This window comes from Hippocampus guttulatus, chromosome 9 (assembly GCF_054856545.1).
Source record: "Hippocampus guttulatus isolate MCC_2025c chromosome 9, RoL_Hgut_1.0, whole genome shotgun sequence".
NCBI lineage: Eukaryota > Metazoa > Chordata > Actinopteri > Syngnathiformes > Syngnathidae > Hippocampus > Hippocampus guttulatus.
Window position 1 is genome coordinate 8220823 of NC_141269.1, and position 20999 is coordinate 8241821.

Sequence of the window (20999 nt, forward strand, 5' to 3'; positions counted from 1 at the left end):
GCAGACATGTTATGGAATTGAGTTTGGATTGCATTAGTCTTTTCTGAACACAGCCACATCATAAGTTAATGAGAGGATGTGCACACTTGTGCAACCACAAGATCTCACTTGTTTATTTTTACTTCCCCCATGATACTACATATAACATTATGATGGGGAAACATATTCAAATTATGTGTTATTTTTTTCACATCACAAAAAATGGTATTTGATCAGGTGTGTGTAATGGGGGGGGGGGGGCATGTTAAATCATGTGCTTGACAGGTTGGAAGCTTCACACTCATGCTTTGTGATTGATTATGAATAGCAATAGGCAAGTACTGATACCAGGTATCATATTGGGCAGATACCGGCCTTATTATTAGATCTGTGTTCTCGTGGAGGCTGCTGATACCAGCCACCGATACTTTAGGCAAAGAAAATCTGACATCGAGCAAGTCCTCCTTGGCAGTAGTAGGCGCTATACTACCACAGTTTGACACACCGATGAATCATCATCCGCGTCAGAAAGAAAGGTTCTGTTCACAATCTTTTGAAATTTTATATTTCAAATGTAGTACAGGTATCGGTACTAGTATCGTGATTTCTCAAAAAGTGAATATTCATTCTGACTGTTCTAAAAAAAAGAAGTATTAAACATCCCTACTTGTGACCAGTCCAGGGTGTAGTCTGGCTTTTGGCTTCCAGCTCCCCAGGACCCTCTCCTGATAAGTGGTATAGAAAATGGAGGGGTGAACAGGTTCCAAACATTTAAACATTTAGACTTTAGACCAGGGGTGGGCAAACTTTTTGGCTCAGGGGCCGCATTGACTTTTAAATTTGACAGAAGGGCCAGGTCAGCACGAACTATGGTACACTAAAAAAAAAAAAAAAACTGCATTTGTTGACAGTCCATATCAAACATCAACAGAACAAAAGCATGAAAGTACTGTATTAATATACTTTTTTAAATGACAACAGTGTTGTTGATTACCAATTTTAGCTTGTGCATTGCTGCAGATGGGTTGTGATCAGACCAGTAGAAGTAGAGCGATACAGAGGTCCTAGGTGGTCGAAAAAATCCCCCCCCCCCCCCTGTTCTGCAACTTCAAGTCAATGCGCCACCTGGCGGTGAAATTGCCTGTCAATACAAGTCCAATTGAAAGGAATGCAATCATTCACATCGAACCTTAATTGTGGACCAACCTTCGGCGGGCCGGATTAAAAAGACCAGCGGGCCGGATTCGGCCCGCGGCCCGCAGTTTGCCCACCACTGCTTTAGACGAACAGCAGTTACACGTGTACAGGACAGCAAAACATCACATAGATGTGGCTGGAATCAGGAGAACTAGAAACATGGAGTTATATAGGGACAGAGTGGGCGGCTGTGGCGGAGTATTAAGAAATGAAAAGCACATTTTCATGATTTCATTCCGTCACACCGCTCTCTCTTTCATTCTCGCTGTACCACCCCCCACCCCCCTCCCGTTACACTCCCCTGAGTGTTTATTTTCTTCCATTCCCACTTCCCTCACTCACTCCTCCATCCATCTCCTCTTTCTCCCTGTCAGTTAGCTCATGTAAACTTTGCCTTCGCTCATTGTTTTGCCAAGAGAAATGTGCCTCTGCTTTTGATTAAGCCTTGTGCGTCCCACTTTAGTAGCTCCGTTCCCAGCACGACACAACCTGGTCAATGCAATGTGGTTTCGGAGTTTGCATTATGTCCACTGGCCTTCTATCACCGTCTGATAGTAACTAATGACGCTGTGAAATTCGTTATTTCATCTTTTTTTAAATTTTTTAAAACATATTTGCAGTCATTCACTAGATTGTCGATTTTTAAATTGTACATATCTGATTTATATCACATAATTTCGTTTTTTTGTTTTTGCTATATTGTTGGATTTTGCAGTGATCATTCTATGTAGCAGTAAGATTAACCCTGGAGGAAAGAGTGTGTAAAAGACAAAGAATGTCCAAAGTTTGAGATAATTTCCCACTCCAAACAAGATAAAGTGCAACGTGTCAACTGCAAAGCAGAACTAGCTTACACTACTGCACTCTAAGTTCAAGTAAACATTGTTAGCTAATTTAATGTAGCCTGCAGAGGTGATCAAGACTTTATACAGCTGCCCATTCACTTTCAAACACTTCATGGAACAAATGATAACAAAATAAAAGTGGAAGAATCACATTCATATATAGCTAGGCAGCCAAAATTGACACCCAGAGGACACCCATACGAGCTAATAGTTAGCCAAATAACAGCCAGCGGCTATCCTGAGACATCAACAGACGACTCTTGATTCTCATTCGCTGACTCACTTGTCTCTCAACAGGACAGGCTCCACCTTTGAGCGCCACATATAGTCAAAGTCACAGATACTACAGTGTAAAATGAAAGGATGGCTACTACAAGTAGACAAAATTCATACCTGAACTTCATTGGCATATCATGCACTCAAACATTAAATTAAAACAGCTTTTTGGCTATTGTGGGGGTTCTGAAACGTAACCTCCGCAATAAGCGATCGACTTCTGCAATTCAAATAATATATCGCTGTTCAACTATCTATGCCAGTGACGTAGAGTGGCAGTGAGAACAATTAAAATTCTTCCACTAGATGTCAAGGGTCATAATTAATCTGTGTACCAACTGTTTGTGAGGTTGCTATGCCAACAGATTTTTTTTTCATGCTACAATATACACCTTGGCTCAAAACAAGGTTATTGGGAAACAATGACATATAGGATGTTTCTTTGTGGCCCTTCCCGTCGTATGCATGAGGAGAAGATAGACGATCCAGTTTGCGCTAGTGTACATCTCCATGTGAACATGCGCAGGTGTTGGTAGGGGCTGCGGATGGCAGCCGCACCTGTCTGCCAGCTGTTTATAGTCCCTTGAGGCTGTCAGCTGCTTGACTGACAGGTGAGGAGGCCCCGGGCTCAGAGCCACAACACAGCTGGCCTCGCCCAGATGCAGAGTTAGGACAGAAAGTGTGCGTATGTGTGTGCTAGTGTGTATTTCCTGTGGTTGCCTCATTAACCCTCACCTCCACATTTTTTAAAAAAATTCCTCCAACATTAGGCTACAGTAGGCTCCGTTGTTGTTGGGTGGCAAACAGGTGAACCGGCGCTTTACCCGTTAGCTTTTGTCACTTGCCAACTTCAACACAGCGCCACGCTTAGTCATTCTTCTTACTCACACACTCCACTTTCTCCCTCTCCGCTCTTTAGGGGTTGGGCCCCATGGAAACGCATAAAAAAAGGGGGGCCCATTAAGCATTTAATGTAATGCACTAATATGTTTTGAGACTCCTTGTAAGTTACGGGCCCAAAGAATCGTTAACTATTTCCTGCCATTTACGGCACCCCTGCCTGCTGGTGTCACCCCGTTTATCCCTGCCCTCCTCCTCTTCTCCTTCCTCCCCCCAGCCCCCTCTCCTTCCTTCCCCTGTTGCCGCTCTTTCTCCGGTTCCCTCCATCTCCCCTTTTCCACATAAAGCTGTTTTTCATAGAAGCCCATGCAGCCTGGAATAGCATTCCCTCGGGCGCTGCAGGGTGAAACACTAGACTTTTCTGAGCCGCAGCCAAACAGATGCTGGCTCTTGGAGTCCCACCAGAAACAGGCCTTCATGCCCCCCCCCCTTTTTTTATCACCCTCTTTCTCATTCGCCCTCAATCTAGTTCCTCCTCTCTCTTTCTTTCATGCTTTTTTTTTGTCTCTCTCATTTCTGTACCTGTCTTATCTTGACACTGGCGTCCCTTCCTCTTTCTCAGAGACCGTAGCTCAGTATCATTAGCGTTGTCCATGGTAACTTGCGTCGGCCTCGAAATGTGGTCGCAGTCTGCCTCCATTAAACCACTTTCTATAACCCCTTTTACACCGCCGCCTGTAAAAGTTGTTTTTGAAGGAGTCGACCTGACAATTTTCCGCTTTCGTAGAGAGAATCAGAGCTGAAACCGAAGCAGCACGCTGACCTTGTGTAAAGGAATGGTCAATCAGAATCAGAATCATCTTTATTGGCCAAGTATGTAGAACACACAAGGAATTTGTCTCCGGTATAACACGCTGCATTAGTATCATCGTAAACAACAAATCATTGAACCATTTTAGAGTAACCAGTAGCAGTATTTGTAGTACAAGAAATGTACAAGAGGCTGGAGCAAGGTGTGAAGTTTTGACGCTCGCTTCTCCCACCCTGTTAAAAAGCAACTGTTGCTGACCGACAGCCGTTTTAAAAGTCATGCCAGTCACTGAGGTCATTGCGCATCTAATTATCTGATTGCGGGATGCCGCTTCTCTATGTGACACACAATTGCGGCAAGATTCACCGGGTCCTGTGTGAAAGACAAAGGGGCATAAATTTGACGTATTTTGGCTGTCGCCGTAAACGAGAAGAATAAAAATGTTGCCCCTAACGCCCTTTGTCGACTCTCTTCCTTTTGGCTGTCTTTGCTCCTATAAGTTTCGTCCCACCTCTTCTCTACTTTTCTCAATTCCTGGCAGACTGGCTTGCCTCGCCTCTTTCATTCACGCTCCACCTATAGCTCACTCCTCGACTTTTCTTCCCCCTCTTCTTGCTTTCTCAAGTCCGTCTTTAAATTTGCCTGAACCCAACGACCCCGTCTGTTACGTAAATGTTTTAAACACAGGCACACATGTGAACACATACAGTATGAACTCACTCACGGCCGCATGTACAAAAACCCTCTTTTCACCGCACGCACGCACACGCACGCATAGAGCGCTATAGGGCCAAACTTGGCTTTACAGCTTTTGGCAGTGGTTCAAATCTCTTCCAGTCTCTACTATCGCTCACTGGCTGATGCAGTGTTTACATGAGCTGCCAGTCACAACCAAATCAAAAGCTTTCCCTCTCAGCTAAGAACAGTCGGGGGCCGAGGAGGTATGTTGCTGTGTGGGGAGAGGGGGAGGGCGGTGGTGGATGTTAATACGCATTCGACTACAGTCAGTTTTAGAGGTTGAATGCAGCCATTTTGGAAGGGCCCCGTCTGTACTCCTTAGGTTGTGTTTTTTAAACAAGTCGTTATAAAGTCAATGTTTTTTTTGGGGGGGGGGGTGACAATTATGCTCTGTAACCATGCAAATTCTTGACTACCAGTAATTCAGATTCAGGCTGACGATTATTTTAAAAATCTGTAAATTTATTTTGTGAAATAATCAGTGAATTGAATGAAAAACAGTTTTAATTTCAGAAAATGCACAAACATAAATGCCTTGTGATTTTGTTCTAGTTTGGTCTGTAACGTGTCCGAAAAAAAAGGGCCAAAAATGTTGAACATTGTTCTCCAAAGTTAAAGCAGATGTTTGCAGACGTTTGACTTGATTCAACACAGAGATGATCGGTCCACTTTCATGCAGTACAACAGAAATCACATATTGAGGAGATGAAATTCTGAGCATTTGGACATGACAATTTTCAGCTTTTGTTTGTAAGTTCGCATCTTCAGCAAGGGTTTGGAAATCTGTATTTCTGCTCAAGTAAAAAGATTGAGTACTTTTGCCACCTCTGATTTCTGACTTTTGCATTCTCTGGTATTTAGCTTATTATACATTACGCCCCGCTCCCACCCCCCTCCGACAAAGTAGCCATTCATGCCTCAAATGAACCCTGTCAACCCACGGATACTTAAGCGGTTTATAAGGTTATGTAACATATAGCGGCTGCATCGGGCATTACATCACCGCTTAGATTACAGGGGATCAGGTTTGCTCATATACAACCGCTGCCGCTGCATACATGCAGCCTACTCCGTTTCATGGCTCTATATAGTGTGGTTAAAAGCCCATATGTCCGTTTAATGGCTTTGGCACATTTTGTAACGAGGATACTAAAGTCCCATCGGTATTTTTTTTTAGTTCACGGTGCGGCGTCGGGGAGGACAGTTAATGTTATTGATAAGGGTTATAGGTCGAAGCTCAGTGAAATAACAGGCTCCATTGACCACGTGGCCAATATCGAGTGTGTCTGTAGCTGAGCCGCGGGGGGATGATGTGCGGGGTGATTTTGGTAAGGAGGTGAATTAGATTTAGAATTAGTGTGGAGACGTTAAGCAGGATGGGCTTACTCGCTAAGCGCCGGGATGCGATGGGGCCAATGTGATCTTTATACTGAGACTTGTGCAATCACATGAATCGGTATCATAGCACGGTCAATTGTTGGGTGGCATCTCACGTTGTGAGGGAATGCAAAAGACGGGCTTTGGAGCTCATGTCTATGAAATCTTATGAAATGCGTATCCCCTTGACGATGTACAGTATATTGCGATTGGAAAATAATGTTATATCAATGTACTTATTTTTTCATGATTATCTGTTTTGTCTTTATTATGTAGCGAACATTGTTACAGCTGTGGGGTTTTTTCCAAGTACCCTAGAAATGAAGTTGAGTTGAGTGGAGTGTTGTGACTTGCAGACACAGGATTTGAATGCCAACCAAATGCAAAGGCTGCTGCTGTTTGGCAAGAAACCGGGAGTCACCTGATGCCCTCGAATCAACCCGCCTTGCTTACAGCATGAATAGCAGTAGGTTGTGACAAGGAAATATGCACGATTACCATAATAATAATTAAAAACCAAAATGTGCCGAAGGTCAAATTCCATAAATGAAGTAAATTATCAAAATATCTCCATGACTATCCTGTATATGACATTTAGGTATCCAAATGTTAAAAAAAAAAAAAAAAGAAAAAAACGCTGTTAAATATTCCTATATTTGCACTTAGTGGTTAAATGCCAACTACATTTGAGTGGCTGTGCGCTGTACCCATATTCCGCTAAACGACAATCATCTTAACCATTTAAAACCCATTGATGGATACATAATTGTAGCTAATGTGGACAGTACAGTGTAACAAGTGCCAAACACAGGTCCCCGACAAGCTTCATCTGTTCATCTTATTTTGCTTATGCACTCGCGCACCCATACGGACTGACCTTATGCGTCGGGGACGCAGCTTCCTAATGAGTGCCAATGCCAGTGGACAGATGGTGGTTTGGTTTACTGTACGTCTATATCCTGATTGGTTGATCTGTTTGTCTGTAGAGGTGATATATCTTGTTTGTGAGCAGGCCAAGCTGTTCAGAGCAATTCAGGCTGAGAACATTTGTTGTAAAAAGCTTGTTGAGGTAAAGGGCCTAAAGTGTTGTTTTATTATTATTTTAAATTGTGGATTTACCATACCAGGATATTTGCCGCTGCTCTCGTTTCTTTCTGTTATTATTGACATAGTGCTGCACAGAGGAGTTTTGCTGAAGTGATTTAGCCAAAGTCATTTTGTTCTACTAGTGAATCAACAGCGCCTCTCCTGGTTGGAGCCGAGCAGTGCACTTCACAGGTTGCTCTTGGCTCAGTTGTTGACAACTCGTTTTAAGTGTTTGAAGAAGGATATTTTGACCAAAAAATAATAATCCTCATTTGCTATTATTATCATTAGTAGTACTAGTAGTAATACTACAATGGTGCCTGCTATACAAGTTTATTTGTCTCGCTTCACTTTTTCTCAAATCATCTTTCCCATTAAAAAGAATGGAATTGCCCCCCCCAGAAAACAAACATTGCAATGTGTTATTTTTTTAATTAGGGAAAGGAGCGCTCGATAATAGTGTACTTTATAAAAGTATACCGTAATTACAAAACTGCAATAAATGTTAATATTAATATTAAATTCCACAGTTGTTGTCATACTTTAGATCAATTGAATGGCTCAACTTGTGTGTGTGTGTGTGTGTTTGTGCGTGTGTGTGTGTCCCATTTAAAACTGGGCACTCCCAGCCTTCAACAGCTTCAAGCCTCGTTTTTGAAAATTTGCAAGTCAGGTCACTGACATTCAGAGTACCACTGTGTCGTGTTTTATGATGCAAATTTGACTAAATATATGTACTGCACTTTGTTTCACCTACAAATGTTTTTTTTTTAAAGTGCTCGATTAATCAATCTGAGTTGAGTAGACATACTTTCATAAGGTGCAATCCATCTTCCATCCAGGGCTTTTCTTGTGCCTGTTTACATCCACAGTATGTGCTCGATCGAAAGAGCCAAGCAGCGGTGTTACTAACACTATTAGTGTTAGTGGGTTGACCTCAGGCTGGCTGTTGCACCAGGCTCCAGCTCCCTCACATGACCTCACCCTTCACAAGCCACTCCATCTGTCCTCGCCACCCCCGTACAAAGGACAAAGACTGTCACTGCACTCTGCGTGCGCGAGTCTGTGTGTGTGTGTGTGTGTGTGTGTGTGTTTGAACATTAGTGATGTCTTTTGGGCACCCTTTGGAGTGTGTTATTTTTGTGTGGTCGAACTGTTTACTTCATGAGCCAGACGCGCTCTTTAATCGCCAGTCTGCGTAGCAACCCTAAACCGCACTTTAAAGACACGCTGACAAAATAGGTTCGCATCAACCCTCGTCAAGCTCCCACTAACAGAGCTTCCGTTGGTCAATACAATTTGATTTCATGGCTGTGCGTGCGTGCGGTTTTCAGCATTCTCCCTTGCTCTCTCTCTCTCTCTCTCTCTCTCTCTCTCTCTCTCTCTCTCACACACACATTCAGTTTCCTCTCTACTTCCCAATGTCCTGCTGGCATCATCCTCCGCTTGTGGATGTTGCCAAAAGGTCAAAGTTGCCCGTTCTTCCGGCGTCTCCTTAACCCTGCTTGTGGGCATTGTCCGTTTGTCATGGCGACAGCGTGATGGCGTTGATCAAGTTTGCTGTCCTGCAGCTTCCCTTCGCTTATATGATGCCTTGTGTCTCCTTTATTGCCTTCCCCGCAAGTCTCCTCTTTTTTTTTTTCTTTTGATCATCAACCACCAACCAGTCATCCCTCTGTCCTCTTGGCATCGTTTGATAGGGTTGAGTCACTTGGGGTGTTCATACTTCTCAATGGGACAGGCGCATATTGTGTCCGCTCAGCCCAGGAGGGAGCAGCAATCTGCAGTTTGATTTTTTGATTTTTTTTGTCACCATGGAAATCCAGCTAAACTACCCAGGATGTTATATTTGCTTATTCAAATTACACTGTTCTATTTACTTAAAAACAATAATAAAAATCAAGACGGGCTTTATGACTGTTACGCATTCCCAACAGAATGATCATTATTTCTCTTGCATTTCTCCAGAGATAAGAGCTTACGAGCTCCGCCGTAATTGGGTCTCTTGCTTTACAGTTCGATGCCTTCGCCCGACTGACTTATTGATGTATTGTTATGTTCGTAAAGTGGCACATGTGCTACGAGTTTTCATTGAAGTTTTCCTCGCGAGAGACATACTTGGCTGTGGCAGGAATGTTTGTTATCGCTGCTATCTCAGCGGAGCTTTTGGAGGAGTTGGCAACCTTCGTCGGTATCACTTTGTGGATGTGCGCGCGAGTGCGTGTTTGTGTGTGACTGCGTCGAGGATGTTTTCTCATTCTTATCGACGTGTCCTTGGCTGTCGAGTGCGCCGGCGCTCTGCTCGCGGAGTTCACTTTTCTTTTATGTGTCTTGCGAAGAAATGCACATGGGCTGAGGACAACCGAGGAAAAAAAACCTCCATGAAAAAGGCTTTTAACCTAACAAATGTGTCGAAAAAGCAAGCAGGTGGTCGACATTGTCAAAAATGACCTTGTTGAAACAAAGCTAATGAGCATATGAAGACAAAGACAGCTCCAATTGGAGCACACGGACAAGGCTTACCTTAAAGAACCTCTTCCATGCCGGCCAAGCAGGAAGTGTGGATGAGTAAACGGACTCATACAAAACAAAAAAATGTCAGTCTGGGCCAGCAGGAAGAGATGGCGGAGGAGAAAAAAATCCAAATCCCAACAGAGGCCTTCCCCCACTTGCCGCCTCGTACTTGTCCTCCTCTGTTTTTGCAACACTTGACACTGATTCACAGCTTTGTACACAGTTACTCCACTTGTCTTGAGATGTTGTCCGCGTCAGGTTTCATAGCTTCTCCTGCCGTGCACACTCCCTGTACTCCCTACTACAGGCTCGTACTCCTCTCATGGCCACACGTGTTAGATAGAGATCTGATTTATGCTGACCAAGCCGTTTCGCAAATCCTTGTTTCATTCTTTAGGAGCTGTTATAGCGGAGCGTAAAAGATCAAACACACAATCCATTACAGGATGCTGGTCAACAATGTTCTCCCATTGAAAGAATGGAAATGATGATTATTAAACTTCTATTAGCTTCACTGGGAACTGAGCGACTGTCATTTTCAGTCGACAGCAAGTGGCAAAATGGCCGCCCACTGAGATGGATAAATATGGGTGGATTTTGCTGCTTGATTCATAATCCTCAAACGTAGCATCATTCAGAATACAGTGTTGAGACGAGGGGGGGGGGGGCATAGAAAATATTGTAAAGAAAATATTTGACTTCCCTTCCCCTTTAACTCTCACTCTAGAATAAAAGGATATTAACATTAATGCTAAACACAGTAGCGAGACTTGGCGTGTGTGTACCTTCCATACTTCTGTCACTTTAACCATATTGTACTGAGCAGTAAGGACAGAGACACGTCTACCATTTTGTCGCAAAGTTTCAGTTGGTTTCCACTGAAGGGCATTTGAATTCGATTTGGAGACTTTTCCACTATACCTTCCGTTTCATTTTTGAGTCCTCAAACTCCTTTTTTTTTTTTCATCCCAAGCACCTGGCTCAGTCCCATGTGCGAATGCGCAGCCTTTGGTTGTTTAGCTTTTCCTCTGACTGTGTTAGTGTTCAGACTGCACTGTGTTGGATCTTGCTATCACAGAGCAAAGGATAAGACTCCTCCTCGTATCTCGCCAACGTTCACGGTTCCGTACTTCACATCTCCTTCCCTTTTCATGTCTTTGTCTTTGTCTCTCTCTGAGGCAGGCTTGCTTCTCTCCGCAGTCTAGAGAGTGAAGTCTGAGCTAGCCCAGGAGTCTGGCCCAAGGCCCTGTTGCTTTATTTGCATTTCACCATAGACTCCCCGTGCCAGGAAATCGCCACCTGGTGGAAATAATCCCTCACTGCAGCCACACCTTCAGCATGTGTCACAGTCGTTTGCATCAAGCGAGCACTGTGTAGGTAGCAGCGAAAGTCTTTCCTCTCCCCCACCCCGACGTGTTCCTCTTACGCTTTCCCTTTCCGGCCTTTGTGCAGCTGTATACATTTGGGCCGAAGCGGGATGGTGCAGACACACTGGCCCTTAACATGCTTAGGCCCCTGCCCCAGTTGACTCCTTTAAGCTGAGTAGATATGGAGGTTGACAGGGTAATAATGCTGGTGTCAACACCACTTAGGGGACAGTTATATCAGTATCAGCTCGGCGGGGGGACTTTCACACTCTGTTAGGCTGGGTCATGAACTGTGCCGGGGCCCCCAGCCATAGACGCGCGCGCACACGCACGCACACACACACACACACATACACGCGGCACACTCAGTCTCTGCAAATAAATACAGTTCTAAACAGAGAAATGACCCCAGTCACTCACTCGTACAGGATCCACCGTCGTCATCAATCAGTATTTACAGTCGCATCACATCAGGTTTTTGAGCTGCAGTGTAATACCTGTGATGATGATGAACAGAACTCGCTTAAAAAGTACAGCTTGGCCCAAAGATGAACCCATCAACATTGCGGCCAGATGTGGCTAACATAGCAGAAAAACAGCTTTTCTTTTTTACATTTTATGTGGTCGAGCGACATGGCAGGATGCACTTTGTAAAGTTCCCCTCTGGATTTTATATGCAGCAAACACAGCACAGTGCATGTGTGGAAAACTTGGGCCATGTTTTAATGTGCTTTAAACTAGCCAAGGGTATGTGAAAATAAGTTGATGATTGATTTATCGCGACAGTAGTGGTAGAACCCAAGAGTCACCCAACATCAAGCAACAGTTTCATCTTTATTTTACAGATCGATTCTCATTGTCGTATATAAGAGTGGATTCGGACACATGGATAATTGACATGATAAGAATGGAATGTTGGTGCTGTGGCAACTATGTTTCCTAATCTTCTGCTTTTTCTTTTCTTGTTATTTTTTTTAATCAAAATTTGTACTTAGTTGTGTGGTTGCTGCAAGTATTACAAACACGTGAGTGATCAGCTGATGGCAATTGCCACTAGAATTACGGCATGCCTGCACATTGTTTGTTACCAAAACCTTGATGAAGGCTGGTGAGCAAAACTTGTGTGTGTGTGTGTGTGTGTGTGTGTGTGTGTGTGTGTGTGTGTGTGTGTGTGTGTGTGTGTGTGTGTGTGTGTGTGTGTATCAGCCCTAAAAAGGTAAAGCAGGTTCCTACATCAAGCCTTCTTGAACCTTGTTCAGGCCATGCCTGAAATGGCAGTTTCAGTAATTATTCCTTATTTAGATTAATTCATATATCATAAAATAATACCATATTATTTTTGTGTCTATACTTTCTTTTTGCTTTATACATTCTTTTGCAGTATAACATCTAAATGAATAATTAACATTTTACATTTCTTTATGTCATGTTCAAGCTGATTCTGATTGAAGTATTTACAGTAACCTGACGTGCAAAAAAAATTGGGGTAAAATGATTAATGATGATTGATATAGTTACATGGATAAAACTCAAAATACTGAATGATGAATGTTCAGAAACCAAGTATATCTTGCTTTTATCATATTCACTTGTGAAATCTGGACTGGCTTAGTCAGGCCTGCGTCAGAGGATGGTGCGACACAGACATGTAGTGGCCCCAGGCCACCGGGCCACAGTTAATGTTGAATCCTGTAAAGACTTTTTACATTAATGTTAACCAATTGAGTGCCTGGATCTGGAATTATTTTAACCTTTATGAATATTTTATCTCTCTAAGAACATTAGCGTTACAGGGATACCAGCAGCACTCCAGTACTTTATTATGTATGTATTTATTTTTTTAATAGTGTTTTTGGTGGTAAAATATGTACTGCTCTCTTGTCCAGACATGAAAATATCTTCTTTTTTTTTAATCAAAAGGTTTGAGTTTTTCCGTAACATGATGCTTCTATTGGAGTTCTTCTCTTTATGTATGGCTAGATTTTGGAATTTAATCTTGATCGAATAAAACTCCCATCATAAATCACATTTTAGGGACTGATTCTAGAGTGCAGTGTCCCAGAGGTTCACAGGAATCTGCACTGATGAAGACAAGACATTGTGGTCGACTGAGAGGAAGAAGAGTCAGGAGAGGGAGGGAGGGCCGGTCAGGAAGGAGTGAAGCGCGATAAAGAAGTGGGGGCATGTATGGGCATCCAGCCAGCCACGATCCACCCCCAACCTTCTAAAACCTCCACTCAGCAACCCCGCATCGTACGCCGCCCATTCCCCGCAAGTTCATGTATACTCTTTGGACCCTTCACCCTCCACCTCATTCTCTCTCCCACTTTCTTTCTCTTTCCCTTTCTTACCCTCCTTGTAATCCCCCTTTGCCCTCCTCCTCCTCCTGTCTCTGCTCCTCCTTCCATCCCTCCCCCCCACCTCCTCTCATCCCTCCCTCATCTCTCAGCATCCCCCTCTCCTGGGTCTTCTTGCTGTGGTGCGGCGCTGTTGGCAAAGCGTGGGCGCAGGCGGCACACAGACGGGAGCACAGATGGGCAGCAAGCTGCACAAGGCAGCCTGGCACACCTGCTATACACACACACACACACACACACACAGACACACACACACACACACAGCCCACCTCGCCAAACAGTTTGCCTGGCTGTGAGTGGCACAGTCACAAAAATGCATGCATCCATACGCTAATAGATTCACATGAATATCCATATGTACGCACAGCACTTAGAAAAACTGAGCTGTTAAGAGTGCCCTAAATATTATTCATTCAACCCTTTTTTTTTAAAAAAAATACAAATTCACACGTCTGGCTTAGTTCAATGTGAAATGTATACTGGCAAGAAGAAACTGGAATATTCCCTTCTGTATTAGATACCATTGAATAAAATGTGGATATGCAAAAAATAAAATAAAAATACATATATGTTATGTTAAAAAAAAAAAATAATAATATCCAATAAAAGGGCGCAGTGAACATCTGTGTGGGATAGCCAGGGGGATTAGGAGGTTTTGGAACATTTTAAGCGCATTAAGGATTAAAAAAAGGTCAGAATGTTTAGCAACATACCGATAAACCTCTTAAGTGAAACCCAATTGGGAGGCTGTACGGTGTTTTGGGGAGGAGAAGAGCAGGGTGGAAGAGGAGGCTGTGGCGGCGAAGTGGGGAGACGAGACTTGCGATTGTTCCAACATGGAAGAATGTCACGTCAAAAGGAGCAACACAAACTGACACAAATAAATTGATATAACAAAGTGTTGTTTTCTCTTACGGTGAAGTATCGATCCGCAAACCTCACTGACAAAATATTAAACATCATTACTGCACATCTCACTTAGCAGTTAAAAAAAACAGTAGTCATTCACGCAAAAACATTCACAATGTACAGTATATAATGAATCGGCACGTATAATTACTGCTACAGTTTTAACTAAAAACTTGGCGATTTTTCTTGCTTTGACTGATCGGCCACCGAATGTGATCAGACGATTTTCGTGCAAAAGTAGGTAATCAGCGTATGACGATCAATGCTTTTTTTTTATTGCTGGTCACAAAAAACGATCACCCGCAACTCATGCTTTGCAGCCTCCAGCCAGCTACAGATCAGCCTGTGTGGAAGTGTTCTATCCCCTGCCTTACCCTTTTCCTTGAAGTGTACCTGTGGTGGCCAGAAAAAAATAGAAAGATAGATAGATGGTTTATTAAGAAAAACTGCATCCAAATGCGCTTTTGATTCCACTGGAAGGATTATAGTATGCTTATAATAGCTCAGTTAATAACCAATCATGTCTCAGCTTGAATGTCACATGACCAAACTCAGAAAACAGGTGAGCCGTGATTGGTCGTTACATGGGACCTGGGTAACTGTGATGTCATTTTTAGCCGACAGCAAGCCACCCCCCGAGATGGGTAAAAACAGGTGGATTTCGCTGCTTAATTCATATTTGATAAATACATGAATGAGAATACTGTGGTCAGACTAGTGGTGTTGCAACATTTTTGACTTGATTTCCCCTTTACAAATTTGTCGACTGTAATCAGTCACTATAAAAAAAATATTTCGTATTTTTGATCATGCTAAACAAAATAGTGTTTGGGAGTCTAAATTAATCTCTTTACATTTTTGAATTTGAATTGCATTTCTCGGTTTTAGTATGAAATTCTTCTCGAGCTCATTTCAGTGCGTTATCTCGGATTTCCGCCCCCTCCTTCAGATTCTTTATTTTGGTGCCCTACCGTGCTATATAAGTCATTGAACAGCAAAATTTATTAGCCGAGCTTAATCTATGGCTATTCGAAAGTGCCTTGGTGTTGGTGGTTCATCAAAACGGGCTTTACAACAAACGTTTATTTCATTTCAAGATCCACAGTGCTGCAAGTCGTGGCAAGTGGAAAGGCTTGGTTTCAGAGTTATTATTTGAGTCTCATAAAACGACAGGAATGGAAGCGCTTAGGCAGGACCATATGTCACACATGGCAAAATGGGATGGGGAGGAAAATGCACTACAGATGGAACTGATAAAGGGAAAAGCCACAGAAATATGTGAGCGTTGACAGCGGGAGGTACAGTAGTCTGGAGGAATTTCTACACCAGCCAGTTGGGAATTTTGAGCTGCTATTGAGCCTGCAGAGAAATTATACTCATCTGGTGAGGTATTTACATCAATGATTGTGCAAATATTATGGATCTCAAACAAACGAGGAATCTTTACATTATACAGGTAGATCCAACCTCAATTACATACCGGGACAGTACCAAGGCAGTGACTCAAAACCACTTAGCTGCTGGGAGCGAGCATCAGGTGTGCTGCAGCAAAAAAGGAATATCTATTTTTTTCATCTATCCCAGAAAAAAAATGCCCTTCCAATAGATGACAGAAGTTACAATTAACACTTGTCGCCACCGCTTGCCATTCATACAACATAATGTCGTTTTATTCACCTAAACAAGCTGGAGTTTCACATTGGGTAACTCCATGAGTAAATTAAGATGATGATCATTATTTCAGGATACAGTACAGTGGTGCCTTGAGATAGGAGTGGCCTTACTTGTAAATTTTTGGAGATACAAACCATAAAAGTTGAGGTTTGAGGCCTGTGGTGGCAGTGAACTCCACTCACCTAAGAAGCAGCAGTTTGGTAAAGCTAAACACAAAAAGAGAATTACACATTGTCTATTTAAGATACAGATACATGCCCCCTGTGAGTTTAATGCTAACAATACAATGGGAAATACCACAGGCACACTGGCTAACAATTAGCATCTATGTGATGGTGTTGTCACCCTTTTAGCAATGGATATACCGTATGACACAACACATGTAGGGAGATAATATGATGATACTCGCACGCATATATTCTTTGTCCTCTGAGAAGAATGACTAAAAATCCATCCGTACCGAGAAGCCGAACGAATTCAGCCTACAAAACAGTATTTGGGTAAATTTGTCTTATGCGGCCCCCAGAACTAATATGACAGGGGAACGTGTGACGAAATAAAAGGTTAATTATTTTTTATTGTATTTAATTATGTCATCATCGTGTATTTTTATACACGATGGACAGTTGCACTTTCAATCCAGTGTCAAGTCGGGTTGGAGTTTTAAGATACCATCTTGAAATGTGACAGTTTATGTAACGAATATCATATCAATATCATTCTAATTCCATTTCCGATCTCATACGCTCCAACTTTCAGTTGCTCTGTCTGTGCTGGCTGGCAAGGACTACGCATGAAGCTAAAAGGTTTTACGTTAGCAGTGGGAGATCATTTGAGGTCGAGGGACGACCGAGGGGGCTGCAGAGTCCTGATTGGGGGTGCTGAGGCCAGAGCTTCGGGGACCTGGGTTGGCAAGATAAAGGGCTTGGTGAAATTTTCGACGGGTTGTGGCTGTTGTTGACTGTAACTGGCCAAGTCGTGATAGATCGTCAGCGGAACTCCTGAGTTTCATTTTCTCAACTCGACAATATGATCACTGTTTCGCTTTCCAGTGAAACTGATAACCTCTCATACCGATGTCGAGCTCCATCTTTAACACAGCTGTCTAATTCTTGAAGCTAATTGCAGTCTTGGGACTGCACACACACACACACACACACGTATACACACTGGCAGTCACACAAATGCGCCCCGGGCTCACTGTGCACATACTGTATATAGTTGTGGCTGGGTCTTCCGACCAGTGCTTAGAAGGTGCTAGAATTGGAGTGTTTACAATATTCTCGAGCCCGATGGTCAAATACTACACAGCGGTAAAAGTCCAGTGAAGTCGGGTTGTTTTCCCAACAGCTTTCTTTGGCACTCACATGTTTACTCTCGAGTGTTTGTCTGTCTATGAGGGGCTCAATGTATCTGGGGTGCGCGCGCAGCGTCGCGCGTTAGGAGCCGGTGCCGTCAGTTACCTGGAATGCGGAGCTCCCGCCAATGCTAAGATGGCTGCCAAGCTCTAAGATGGCTGCCAGGATTACATGCGGCCCGCGATGGGGCGACGGCGACGAGTGAGGGATTCTGCATGAGAGGCGCGAGCAGAAAGAGAGGTCTCTTTGCCTTTTTGCGCTCTGTCTCTCTGCGGATGGCTTCGTAGGCAGCGAGACAGGCCTGTTATTTTTTCTGCTCACTAGGCTAATCTGTGGCTTAGAGCGGCTGCAAGGCAAGTGCTGCTGGCAGAAGTCTGTGTGCTCTGTTATCACCTAGCCTGTGGATAAACACCTCCTTTAGCTCGCTTGATAGCGACTTTGGTCCGAATTGACCACCAATAGCATTCACACACACACGCACACACACACACAACCTCTAGTGTACTACCTGGGTTTTTTCTACTTGAGTATTTTTTTTCCTGATGACTTTTACTTATTCTCCTGAGATTTGAAAACAGACATCTGCACTTTTTACGCCTTACTTTTTTTCCACGCTCCACAGATCACGACATGAGATATAAAAAAATAAAAAAGATGTAAATAGAGAGAGTCCATGTCAACTGTGGTTGAGGTATTGATTGATTGAGAATGTGGAGTCTCATACTTAGAAAAAAACAGGGCCAGTAGTGACATGGACGAACATGAATCGGGGAGCGTGAAAGACTGATGCAACAAGGTGGGAGAAGCAAGATATTCTCCATGCATGGCCTGAAGGGAATTGTTTGATGTTGTCTAATCTGAAGAAAAAAACACATACAGCTAATATGTATTTTTTCCAGTTGTTATCATGATCCAATTTAGCATTTTTCTTTTGTGGTTTTGTTTTGCTTATTGCAGGACCGTTTTTTTTTCTCCTTACTCCGAGTCCTGTACACATTTATTAAGGAGTTGTTTTTTTTTTTTTTGTTGACTTCACCTTTAAGGAATGAATTCACTACTTCTACCAGAGTACTTTACACAAACATCTGTGCTTCTCCTTAAATTTTGAGGGTGATTACTTTTGCCACCACTGCATAGTCATGAATGTGAACGCAGTCACACATGTGACGAAAACCCGGACAGGACGGCGCTCCCTTATGACACCCCGGATTCGTGTTACCGAACCTTTTTTTCCGCCTGCAGCGTCTCCATTCCTAATTTTGTCCCTTTGTTGCCAAGGCCTGCTGCGCGGCTAACCGCCCGGGTGAGTGAAGCCGATTGCATTCACAGGCCAGTCATAACAGGTGTGCGCAAACGTGCATGTGTACATAGATTAGTGTTGCTTGTCTGCCCCCATGGGGAATGATTTTCCTGAGACTAAAACGCGCTCTGCCTCAAATCCTCGGGCGCAGCCAAACTCCCGTGGTCAGCTGTTTTTCCAGAGTCTGTTTTTGCGGCGATGAAACAGAAATTAGAGGAAGAAACAGATTGCGAGTGCACATGCTCCTGTGGGTGTGCGTTCATATGCGAGAGCGTGTGTGTGTGTGTGCACGTAAAGTGCTCTGTTTATGCAGTCTAAATCCCTACCAGCAAGAATGTATTAAACAGGATTAGAGCACGGGATATGATTGCGTAGTTAGATACTTATTGGCATAACAGCACTCTGTAAATGATTGCAACTTCACTCAGCGGGGAGATGGGAGCGAGCTTTCCTGGGATGTAAAAAATGTCACGCTTGAAAAAAAAGACGTGACTTCACGAATACATGTATACCACAATTTAGCACGTGCTACAAATTTAGCTTGGTCTCTCGACACCTCGCTTATCACAGTTCAATTTATGGTTGAACAGTAGAGAAAATGTCATTAATTAAAGAAAATGTAGTCACCATTTCTCTTTGTGGTTCTTTTTTTTGTGCAGAATCCGGACAATCAGACAGCTCTAGCCAACAGGGGGACACGGACATTAAACCACCGCCCAATGGTAAGCACACACACACACACACACACACACGCACACTGAGGGACATGACTAATCGCATCTGAAAGCAATTGACACAAATCTAAATGCACAACTTGGAAGTAGGTGTAGCACTAGTTTGCTAGCTAAAGATGAACCTCACCAGCATTGAAACAGGAGTTCAGAACATTCATAGATGTGATGAAAGGATTTTTCAAAGCTAGCAATCAAATAGTGCCTACAGTGAACCATCGTTGTGGTGCTTTGGGGCTATTTTTTCTTCTTGGTCAAGATGGAAGGAATTATGAACAGTTCATATCTAACACAAATACTAGTCAGTGTTAACACAACATTTTCAAGCTTCTGCTGATGAAGAACACAAATATCAGGGAAAATCCAACTTGAACTTTAGAAGGGTTATTAGTCAGAGACAATTTAAATGATTGATATATCATTACTTACGCTGTCAAAAATATTAAAGCCAATATTTCAATAGTGTCGTTCTTGTTAGAGGTACAAAAGGTTTTGACATGATTTATTTTGGTCTCAACGTTTTGTGTCACAAAAACTTGGCATTTCAACTGGAGTGAGTAATTAGGTTTTCAGCCACTGTATATTGTAAATGGCAAACACGCATGTTGATTTTCAAATAGTTGTCCCAAAGGTGTGCAAATTTCAGGGATTCTTTCCTTTCTTATTTGAATGTTTTCATCAAAGTGTATTTCCCCCCCTCCACAGGACACCTGAGTTTCCAAGACTGCTTTGTCACCTCAGGGGTTTGGAACGTGGCTGAGCTCGTCAGAGTGTCACAGAGTAAGTAAAATAAATAAATAAATACATGCATAAATTAAAAAATAAATAAATAGATAAAACGAAGGGAAAAAATAAATTAGTACTCAACAGATTGCTGCCAAATTCCAGTTTGGAACAACCCCAACATACACCTACATACCCATCCTCGTGCGTATGCCTGAATTATCCTATTAATATTCATTCCTGACTCACTTAGAAATGTAGGAAAATATGAAAATATATCTGACAATTTTAGAAGAAAGGATCGCACCTTTATCTGGAAATGCACCGAAATTAAATGTGCATTTCCATCACCTTTCCTTGCACCACCCCTTTGAAAACCTCATTTGGATTTTGAATTAAATAGCATTTGTGTAATCCTGCTCGTATACAGTCAATTAAAACATGACCTGTTTGGCAGAAGTAAAAAATATATATATACCTGTATATATATACTATATATATATATATATATTTGCATTCATTTTTCTCTTCAACTATTGACACACATATATTAATGTCATCACCACCCACATTTGCAATTGCATATATTTCATGTTTTCTTGCTCAGTATCTTTCTTTTTTCCCCGGTAGCTCCTGTTGCCACGGCGTCAGGTCCGAACTTCTCATTGGCTGACCTGGACAGCAGTCCCAGCTACTACAACATCAACCAGGTGGCCGTCGGGCGACGTTCCCTCACTTCCCCTCCCTCCACCAGGTACGTGATAAAGTACTTCATTCCAATGACTAATCCTGAAGTCCCGCCATTAATATTCCCTCATTCTGTCGTTGACCGTGGAAGCGTGCTAACTATTGTACAGCGGCACCTTGAGTTACACGTTGAATTTGTTCCCGATCACGCTATACGCTCTAATGCAAAA

The 20999-nt window shown here is 42.9% G+C and overlaps 1 protein-coding gene across 11 annotated transcripts in view; it reads left to right on the top strand.

The window, feature by feature from the left end:
- Nucleotides 1–20999, top strand: part of nfixa (nuclear factor I/Xa) — a 130262-nt gene that overhangs the window by 81281 nt on the left and 27982 nt on the right. For all 11 annotated transcript variants that reach the window (XM_086120095.1, XM_086120102.1, XM_086120103.1 and 8 more), the window contains 3 exons: nt 19288–19350; nt 20065–20139; nt 20713–20836. In XM_086120095.1, coding sequence (XP_085976221.1) covers nt 19288–19350; nt 20065–20139; nt 20713–20836 — 262 coding nt within the window. The remainder of the gene's footprint in view (nt 1–19287; nt 19351–20064; nt 20140–20712; nt 20837–20999) is intronic.